At 38.3% G+C, this 11471-nt stretch overlaps 1 protein-coding gene across 2 annotated transcripts in view; it reads right to left on the bottom strand.

The window, feature by feature from the left end:
- The window catches only part of LOC101860249 (serine/threonine-protein kinase pkn6), a 39337-nt gene that overhangs the window by 11183 nt on the left and 16683 nt on the right, over positions 1–11471 (bottom strand). For both annotated transcript variants that reach the window (XM_005098352.3, XM_005098353.3), the window contains exons 8-10: positions 10224–10378; positions 9731–9841; positions 5334–5475 (exon numbers count right to left, since the gene is read on the bottom strand). In XM_005098352.3, the coding sequence (XP_005098409.1) occupies positions 5334–5475; positions 9731–9841; positions 10224–10378 (408 nt within the window). The remainder of the gene's footprint in view (positions 1–5333; positions 5476–9730; positions 9842–10223; positions 10379–11471) is intronic.

Below are 11471 nucleotides of genomic sequence, written 5' to 3'. Positions count from 1 at the left end.
CCCCCACCTCCCTCCCAGCCCCTACAACTACTATTGTGACAACTGTTTATTTGGAAAACCTTTCGACGACAAAGTTTTCATTCTTGCCAGAGCCCCTTCACCTCCCAACAAACACAGACATTACTCAACGGGGTAAATAAATGGCTGGTTCTGCCAACTCAACACAACATCAATTTTCTGAAGTAAAATTAGTTCCACCTGACTTTTGTTTGGGTAAAAAGAAGCACACAGACACAAGAATGGTCATTTAATGCTGGGAAAAAGTAAGACAGACAGACAAAAACAACAGAGGAAAAGTTAAGAAGTAGGACCTCCCAGTGGCACCCTCCAACCACCAGCTACTGGAGGACTAAAACAATCACTACAGATAGGGACAATGTTTTAAAAATGAACTTTCATAGCAAAAACCGACACAATTAAGACTATTATAGAAAATTCCTGCATTAAAATATCAAATGCCATAAATATCTGAACTCTTTAAAATTTCCTTCTTTAAATCTTTTTCAAGGTCTATGACTAGAGTCCACTGAAGGCAATAATCTCACTTCTTCTAAGTCACCTGCACGTACCCGGTATTGTGGTTATATGTGAACACGCAACTTGGATAAATTGATGGTTCTAAAGTACATCTACTTGTCGGACAATGCACCACATCAAGCCAAATGCGTACGTCTAGAAACAATTTTCAAGAGAGAACCGTCACATTTTTTGAGTCAAGACATCACACTGTCTCTATAAACAATAGCAAAAATCTTTTTAATTCGTGAGTGAGAGGAATCCCTTATGCTTGGCGAAAAGTGGAATGCTCTGCATGGTTGTCACAACCTAGATGTCTCTCAACTTCTTTCATTTTCACACCATTATCTTTTGAACTAAAAGTACTGGTAGTACAGCTGTCCCACCACCAAAAATTTGTACACATTTTACTATAAAAACAAAAAGACGCGATTTCAAAAGTGTGTGGCATTATGGTGAAATCAGGCACTTGTCAAAATTATAATGAAATTGAAGAAACAGACATTTTTCCACTTGTTGGGCAATTTTAATGGAATTTTCTTTCTTGGGTGCAGCATTTTCTATGTCCATTTAAAACTCATTTTCATATGGATTTTACTGATAAATGTTGATCAAAGGCAGAAAAAGGGAAAGTTTGATAGTTCCAATGGTACATTGGAGATCATCAAAATTTAGTGGCCGTTTTCTCATTAGTTTTACTTCTAACGCCAGGCAACCCCCACCTCCTTCAATCACAAATTTCTTGACTTTTATTTAAGATGGATGGGTAAAATTTTCATTAATAGCAAGGCAAATGAACAGGCGCTAAGAAGATATCAATAACCCCATATGCCCCCAAATAGACGAGCACCTTATTCCAACGCATCATGACACGAATGAAAAAATGAGCACTAGGGCATTACAGCCATATCACAACAGAGGGTCTATACAGCTTTAAAATAAAAAAAAAATTTTTTTAAAGAAGAAGCAGAGCGCCGCCTCTAAGAGAAGATTTTTACAAAATCAGGCCTGGCAGTTGCAATCCAGCTCCAGTAGACTCGGTGGCATTTAGCATTTGAAGATGTATTTATTTATTTGTTTTGCTGTTAAGAAATAGTTTGATACGCTCGATTTCTTAACCAGCAGAATGCTACATGAATGTGAGCTGCATTTTCTAGTACATATTTCAGCTGAATTCAAAGGCATATGATAATTCTACCCTAAAATAAGAGTAAATTTTGTCAACTAGTTCTGTAGACCAGCAACTTCTTACAACTAGACCAATAACTTTTCCCAATAAGACGCGTTAATTTTTTTTAAAACCTAGACCAGTGACTTTACACAATAAGACTAATAACTTTTCACAATTAGACCAGTTCCTTTTCACAACTAGACTAGTGACTTTTCAGAATTAGATTAGTGACTTTCTGTAACCAGACTATTGACTTTTCATTACTAGATCAGTGACTTTTCTCGATTACACTAGTGACTTTTCAAAAGTAAGCTAATAAATTGAACAATAAAGCTGTGACATTTTCTGCAAATGCTTAAGTAAAGTGATAGAGAAATTTTTACGAAAGAGCACAGACAGCTATTGACATTTCTCTAAAACAACCATTTACAAACAAAAACTGGCTTCATTCTCGATTACACACCTATGAAAATGTTACGATCAGAACGCAATGAACAGGAATTTGTTAGTAGGTCAACAGTTGAGTCTGAGCTATGTCACGAAAATATGTGTCAAGACTTGTTTTTCTTTTGATTATGTCCCTTTAACAAACAATACTTGGAGTTTTAATCCCTGTGAGCACTGAGCAAAATATTTTTGCAATCACACCTTAGTCTATCAATCTAAGTTCCGATTTAATGAAATCTGATGTTCCGATTTATTGATTGCTATCTAAATTTGCTGCAACACTACTTCGAAAGTGTTTAAATTTTGTGCTCATTTACAGAAAGCTCTAAATTGAGTAACTAAAAAGGAAAGAAACACAATTCTTTAAAATGATTCGTCCAGTATCACACATCAACTAAATATTCCGAAAATTTCCTGCTACTTCATGTGTTCACGAAAGATGCCATCTTTTAGCTCTTCAGATTGAGGTTCGAAAAAAAACGTCAACTAAAAAAATACTTGCATAGCTAAAGAGCTACTTCCGGTTTTGACAAAAAGGGGCGATAATCGTACATACAAGTGTGCAAGCGATAAAGTGTAGTTTCTTCCCTTTATCGACAAAGGAAATGTGTAGTTATTTACCTTACATTTTTGGTCTGATACAAACTGCTCATTAAAAAATGTTTGGTTTGGGGCATCTAACTGGATAAAAATTTTACGAGCTAGAGCTCACATTATAATAATAAATTCATAATAGAGCTTTCGAAATTATAGTTCGCTGTTTTACATAGCACAGAAGAAATAAGTGCACTTTTGAAAACGAAAAGTGATATCCAGTCCAACCTGTTATAACGGCCACCTGTACAAACAGCCACTTTCCATTTCCCTCTTTGCGCTTTTTCTATATAATTTCACTGTGTAAAACGGGTACCTGTCCAACAAGGCCACCTTTTTTTAAACAACAATCAATCGAAATTACCTATCAGAGACGGTCACTCTCATCGCCCGACGTTTTGTCATAAATTATGTTGGCCCCTGATGCTGTGGACGAGCCGTCATAATCTATTCACCTGCTGTTTTTTTTCAGTCCCTCCAATGTTCAATAATGTTGGGTAGGTCCCACCCACTGATGTTTACCTAAGTTGACCACTCGGTAACAATAATTTTTCAGTTGCTGGTGAGGGGAGCATGTTGTTCATCATAACCCATAAGTCCCACCCACAACTCATAAACGATGGACGTGAACATAAACCTTGCGACAGAAGCATCACTCATTCTCTGAGTGGTGGTGATCAATTTGTTTATTTTACCATGTCTTCCTCGTCTGACGTTTTTCGTTTTGTTTTACTCTTTCACACTGTCGTCCTCATTTGATACACTCTGTAGAATTTGACACTTATTACAGCAGTTGCAAGACTTTGTCTCTCTGAGTAAACAAAATTGTTTCCACACATTCAGAAAAATCAAGCCATTGATGACTGCATCAATGTAGAAATGTAACCCATGTCCTGAGACAGCAACCAACTCCACTTAGGAACTAGGAAAGAAATGTATTAAAAAACAACAAAAACTCTCGAACCCTTAACCCCCACCCCTCCTACATAAAAAATCAAACAAAATAAACAAGAACAACAAAAGCCCCCCCCCCCCCCCGGCAGTCCGAAGCCTGTTATTTTTATCATCTCTGGTAGGGACTTAAAACGGGAATGGTTTGTTTTCTTTATCTTCATCAGTCCAGCCTAGGACGGCCACCTGTCTTAGATGGTCACTTTTCTCCTCGAAAACTATCTTGAAAGTAAATATGAACTAGAAGAAATGACCAAACACTGCGATATCAGTTAGTAAACTGAAAGAAGAAAGCACTTGATAGATGACTTGATAACTTCACCAACGGTACTTCAGCAACCAACAAAACGTATGTCCACAAAAGAACCCCAGTATATTATTAATTTGCAAAAGAATTAACTTAATTGAAGATGCATCAATGAACACGACATCAATTGCAAAAATAGTCACTTAAACTATCTCCACTGCCCATCACTTAACTTTCTACAAGACAACCATATGTTACACCAACCAAACTGTGCATTTAGTGGGGAAAAAACAAACAAACAGAAAGAAGGTACGAACAAGTTGTCAGGCAGATATTGAGGGGACGGAAAAGAAGAGGGATCTTTTTCCGAGGAAGCTCTTCATCTCCTTTTAGCCATAAGGACAAGTTTGCACACTCAATTTGCTTCTTGACATAATATTATATACGCCAAATGACAGACTGACTTCAGCTATGATTCTAGTCACTGCAGATGTACTCATCTGAATTTTGAAGCAGTGAAATGAATTATACTTACAAATGATACAATGAGGTGACGATGTTAACATAGATACCACTCTTGTCCTAAAGTCAGGGCTCCCAGTGAAAAATTTTCCCAACCCCTGAACTTTGTTGGAGGATCGCGATAGACAGGTGTTACATGAGAGTAACATACACCAAAAAGAAGGGGAAAAGAAAATGTTGACATGTATTCGCATTAATTGTGAAAGTCAACCGATTTCAATAAAAACCGGAAAGGCTAAGTAAGTAGTAGTTATGAACAGGAAGTAAAGGTGGGCTGTTAGTGCCAAACTGGCATACATCGCTCTATTATTAAGTTCTCCAAATTTTCGCATTTTTTCTCGGAGAAGATAATTATGAAACTCGTGCAGATGCGAAGCGCGACGGAAACATGACCACGCGATGCTCAGCGATTCCGCGGCCACTGATCTCAGCCCTGGACTTTCTCCGAACCACGAACCCCGGAAATTCGCGGATCCGCGGAAGTCTGAGAGCCCTGTAAAGTATTTCCTTACCATTTAACAAAAAAAAGGATACATTATTGTGTGTAGACAAATGAACAATTCTTTTGAACTACACGAAAGATAAATTGATCTTTTCACAAAATCATCATCCACCAAAAACTGACAATAAATTTTGAAATGATATAATAGTGTGTTGGGCACTCAAAGCTTTCTCAGTCATGAACTTGTATCTAATCTTAATAATCAATGTGCACCTTTTTGTTTTACTCATTTATCAAAACCAGTTTTGTCCCAAGAATTTTCATAAACTACAAAAGTAGTATGTACTCTATGACCTTTCGTGACCCTCGACTGCACTCACTATGAAAGGTACCCAGTCCAATCTTTCCTAATTTATACATTTTTTAAACTCCCAAATGTATACCTTGCAATCTTTTGCAAGCTTTCTCAGCAGTCAGGCGCTCCGAGGGACTCTCTTCCAAGCAGGATGACATCATAACTCGGAGGTCAGCTGGTAGACTGTCAGGCAAGGCAATCATCTTCACCATCCCCGGCATAGTTAACATCTGAAATGATAGTAGCAGTCACATCTGTCACCAAAGAGAACACTCTAACCCGACAGGATGAGCCGAATGCATATCTCACAGCGTCGAAATCGTGCCTCTTAGCTTCCCAGCCCAGCAACATCTAGAAGTCATTAAATCACTGTCTGAACCGCTCCGTACCGGGTTATGCGGGCGTCACTGAATACTCCGTTGAGCACCAGTTACAGGCGGGCAGTTCATGGCATAATCAATACGTTTGATACCTTTTATCGGCAGTATCCTCACTCTAATCATGAACTATTCCAAACAAAAAGAAAAGAGCAAGATTCCTCCATCTCAGTCTGCGAAAATTCGATATCAATGCGACAATATTCGCAGATGTTAAAGAGTGCAAAATGTTCAGGATTTTGACAAATTTAATCTGTGTGTGCTGCATTTAATTCAATTCTATTTCCAAAGTTCTCGATCAATCTCAACAAACGTTGATATATGCACCAATGACATATTTGTGCTTCACGTGCATAATTTTCATCATTGTTGAATGAATAGTTGTTGTAATATTAAGTCACTTACATCTGATTCTCATCCGGCACCTTGTTATTTGGCCCATGCAACTGTATATTTTGGATTCTATGCTGTTGTAAGTTCAACAGTTCTCCACTAATTTCGTAGATTGTTGTATCTATGAAAGGCAGACATATTTGCGCTTAATGTGTATAAATTTAATCTTTGTTGATTGAACCGTGTTACGATATTAGGTAGACTCCATTTGCCCGTGATTAATTTCTAACAAGTCTACTGAAATCTCCCAATGGAACACACACACAAGAGACATTCCTCCTCCCTGAATGAACTTTGTTGCGTTTGCGGGTGTAAGATCATGACTAAAGTACAACAGAGCCTGAGAAGAAAGGCTAGGACATGTGAGTCACTGCAAAGTGATATTTTATTAATTTATGATATTGACATTAGAGAAGACACAGATGAAAAATGTTGCGCATTACGCCACAAGCTTACCACAGTCGATCTTCATTGGCCATCATTGTCACAAATACCTCAACCCCAAAGGTGTACAGATATCTCACTCAAACAATTGTAGAGCAGACACAGATGTACACGTATGATCCAATTATTGTTGACAAAGCGCACACTATAGGATTGATTTTCATCTCTCTCAACCAAACATACAGTTAAATTCCTAATGACATCTCACACAGCGTACATATTCCCATAACCTCTATCCCAGCAATTCATACAGCAATAGACACGTACATGAAGCTCTACAGAAAGCACTTTTAATTCCCAAACAGCATATTTTAGAACAACACAGCATTCTATTCATAACACAACACGACTTTGGCTTGGACCTGCTGGGAGAACAAGGAACCGAAAGCTGTCACCAGTCAATTTCAAAAATTGAAAGCAGACTCAAGGCATCATAGACAATACAGAAAAACTATGATTTGTAATGAGTGTACATTTGCTCCAGACAACACCTTCACTGCGCATCGAAGCTTCATGCACTGAGAAAACATCCACAGCATCAAAAATAAGCGTATATTGCACAAAATGTGTAAATAGACCTGTGTCATTTAATGAAAGATACTATAATCTGACTTTCATCACTAGCCTGATGAATTTGGTTGCTGAACGAAAATGCAAAAATTGCAGTTTACTAATCTTCCAACAACGATGTCCTTTGGTAAGTAGATACCCACATTAATTGCCTTTATTCTGACGTAGTTTTAGTGAATTTCATCCGGCACTTTGACTGTTACATAACTTTTAATTCGGTGTATATTACTTTAATTACCACATATAAGACGGCAGTATTTGATCACACGCAGTTATAAAACTATACTAGATATCTTCGTTGCGTTTTCACAAACTGTACATTGAAAGTAGAAACTCAAAAATGGAACATTTGGTGTATGTTGATAGCTCTGCTTTCATTCGAGAGCGTTGAAACAAAATTGTGTAAAATTGCCATGGTAAGGAACCCATACCTACAAACATTGCCTGGGCCAAACTCTGTAGTTGACACAAATTTTTGTCCAAAAATCTGTAGTTGACCTAAAAAATCTGTAGTAGGCTATATCACCACTTGCCGCAGACTTAACTGGGGACCCTTATCAATATTTCGACCCACATCAAATATGCATGAAAGTGTTTGTGACTTCAAACAAATGTAGAAAAAGACAGAGAACAAAAACAACAATAAAAGACAAATATGAAAACCTCCAGATGCATTTACCCTATAGTAGTTGAAACCCCCCCCCCAAAAAAGAAAGAACAGAAGCAAAGAAGAAAAGATGAAGAAAAGGGGGGGGGGGCCTTGAATCTCGATTCCACACAAGGCCTGCACCAACGCACATTTTGCAGAGTTCTAGATTTAGTAGTAATCAAAATTTAGAATACTAAAATTTGCTTCCAAGATGAGTTTTTGTCTCCTGGTGTTGCCTTCAACCTTCAACCTCCCCCCCCCCCCACCTCCCCCGAGTGCATCTTTAAAAAAAAATCAATAATCCCCCCATTCCGGAGTCGTATACTTCGCAGCGCTCAGACTTTGAATGAACTTTGGTGACCCCTACTATTGCCGGTACTCACAATGTGATGGAACGCGCAGGTTCACTGACTGGTCACGATGGCGAGCCCGATAAGACGCTTGTATAACTATAACTTTCCTTTTATTTTTTTCACAAGTGACAGCACAGGACAAATATTGATTTATTTTCATGGCAACACAGCGTTTGCCAAGCACAACCTGCATTTGCATTACCAAACTACTACCAGCAAATTTCTGCATGGTAACGAAAGCGAAAGTAGGATCTTGATTTTCCCGATCAAACCTCGGTACCACGCACACACTTTCGCTTGTCACAATAGCCGCCTATTCGCGTGAAGAATCGTACTCTCGCTCCGTGGAAAGCCGAATGAATATCACAATCGCGACCAACAAAAATGAACTTAAGGGCATTATAGGATTTGGTTTTCAAATATTCCATAACTTTTATGTACTTTCACAGGGTAATTTACAGATTTCCTCAAATTCCTGGGGTCTGGCAGTCACTCTGCAGAATCGCGAAGTCGGTAGCTTATTTATCTCTCAAAATTGGTGGATCGGTAGTTTGACCAAAAAGTCGGTGATCTACCCATTTTTTCTGTAGGGTTGGCAGGTGTGGTAACCCTGTGTGTGGTGAGAGCACAGGTAGACTGACCGGTAGCTGACCCCCGTCACACTGACCTAGCAGCGTACGGCCTCGCAAAACTAAACGGCCGCCGAATCTGTGCTATGATCTAAGTATGACCACAGCTTGTTCACTTTTGTCCGTCCACTATTACAACAATATAAAATCAACTTGCTTATTCTTCTCGGGTCTTTGCAAGCGAGTCTAAAAATTGGAAGACCAACAGAATCTAAAAGATCATTAATAAAGGCCGTTGCAGGGCTCTCGTGGTCTCGAGATATGATGTTCGCCTCTCATTCAACAGGTCTCGGGTTTGAAACCTGACAGAAATTGAAAAATATTCTTCTAAAAATATGTCCCCTTTCACATCCTTTCTTATTTTCAAGACATGTTCTGTCATCTGCTTACATCTCCAGTTTTAAAAAAAATAAATATTTTCTCTGCCTCAAAATGAGCACTTTGTAGGTAAATAAATTATTTAACTTTGTGATCCAGTGTATACACACAACAGGCAGTGTTTCATTTTGGGCCTAAATAAAAAAAACGTTTTCATTACTGGATCAAGGTTTTTCAAAAATATACCTTTAATTGGTTGCTGGCCTACAGGGGTGCCATTGGAAGTTATGTGTGGGCTGACAAATTAATGAGTTACAATTGTAAAAAACTCTGGCATACAAAAGAGAACAATCTATACCTTTACCCATCTATGAATCAAATTCACGCTTCAGCGTCGGTGGTGAATATCCATAAGCTGACCTAAACGAGCTCAGGTGTACACATTTGGTAAGCATAGGGAGAGGGAGAGGGGATCCTGGCTCAAAGGATCAAAATATTTTCTTTGAGCTGAGTGGAAACACACTGACAGTATTCAAATATTGACGGTCAGACAAAGTACTTTCCACCTGCAGTCCTTGCTTACATGAAGCACAACAGTGAGGAACCATCACTGGAACTATTCACAGCCTGTCTCAGAGTGGATGATTGTACAATTTTAGGGGTAAAGAACGAGAGTCAGGTGACAAAAAGCAAAATTATTCGCAAAAAGTTTGGTGGTAGCCTTGAAAACCCCTCTAAAAATGGACACTTACCACTCCTTTCAAATCTTGAATCCTTTGGGTCAAATGGTGCGATGTCTCAAAAAAGTACAGAGTCAATGCCATTGCATACACATCCATCGCAGGATCACAAAGAACTTGACTCTGAAAGACAAAAAGAAGTCAGGGCCGCTACAATTTGAAAAACATGCACCTTGACTGATATGCAGGCAAATTTCAGTAGGGTTTTCAAAAAGGAATTCAATGTGTACTTCCCAATCAATAAATATCTGTTTGAATTTTCACAAAGTTGGGTGTATACCTTTTCATTTTTTAATTTTTTTTTAAACCCACCCAAAAAGCAAAACAAAAAATCATTTGTTTAAATGGATGGGAACTGAAGTTTTTTGAAAGTTCATAATGTTTGACTAAAGCATTTATGAAAACACATTCAAATCATTTTCATTGTTTTAACAGCACGCTTAAAAATCATATTTAACCTTATAGCATCTGTGCAATGTAAAAAGGTCTTTGCTCATTAATGTACCTTCTGATCCACTGCCTTCCAAACCTCTGGTGACCAGTACTCCACAGTAGTGTGTGTGTGTTGTGGGAGGAAAGTACCTTTCTGCTGACATGATCCAAAGTCCACCAATTTCATCATGAATTGCTCCCCCTCTCGTACAACTGTCAGGTTGTCAGCTGATTGGCGACAAAATGTTATTGAGAGTATGAGAAGCACGTTGACACAATAACTGTCCTTCACAGCAGGGAAAGAGCAAGACAGGCAGACAGAAATAACAGGGAAGGAAAAGAGGATATTCACCAACCAACCATTTGAAAGGTATGTATTTAAGACACAATAGCACCTCAATGTTCAAATATTTGAATATAGTAGCAATACCACAGCTTTTTTATAAAGATGGGTACAACTAACACAGGTACAAAGATCAATAATCCAGAAGTAAAATGCTTTTTACTTTTTCAAAATCAGTCCATAAATACAAAAGTTATGGCTGTGTACATGTCTGAAATTGTGGGTATTTTGGAGAAATTTATGCATGGAATGGGCTGAAAATAGGTGAGTTTATGTTTTTTAGGGCCACAAAACAGAAAATGGAAGAATTTAAGTTGAAATCTCAATATCTTGTAAATTATATGCAAATAAATAATTAAATATGCATAATTATTTAAAAAATAAGCCAATATATGGTTTAATAAAAGACATATATGTCCATTCTTTTACACATGGATGTACACAAATCTGTGTTTGCAAAGAGACGAATTAGAAAATGGGACAAATAAGGTTTTAAATGTCTGATTATGCACTCATTTGAATATAAGTGCATAATTAATTAACCAAATTGTAACAAAACAGCTCAGAAAGTGGGGAAACTAACAGGTAAATAAATAATATAAAGCTCAGTTTCTTATTAGTGGTGGGCGGTACCAGCAAAATCCAGTGTCGGTACTTTCTCGGCACCAGGTGCCGAGAACCGCCAGTACCTGCTCCGGTACCGGTACTGAGAGTGACACCAGTAGGTGACGTCACAGACTTCTCGTCTTGCGTCTAACGCCACGATCAGCGCCGCCCGCACGCCCCCCCCCCCCCCAACACACCAGTCAGAGTTGGAGAGGCGAATTGTGACGCAAAACACCTTTGAAGTTTGCCGCCGCGTGGGATTAAACTTTGCAAGCAGAATTTTAAAAATAGTTATCGCCGCTAAAGATTGATTTCATTTTCAGAATCAGCGTATCAAATTAAGCAAAGTGGCTCGCAATGAACCTGATTTGA

This window comes from Aplysia californica, unplaced genomic scaffold (assembly GCF_000002075.1).
Source record: "Aplysia californica isolate F4 #8 unplaced genomic scaffold, AplCal3.0 scaffold00180, whole genome shotgun sequence".
NCBI lineage: Eukaryota > Metazoa > Mollusca > Gastropoda > Aplysiida > Aplysiidae > Aplysia > Aplysia californica.
The sequence above is the reverse complement of the archived record's forward strand: the minus strand, read 5'-3'. Positions and strand labels throughout refer to the sequence as shown.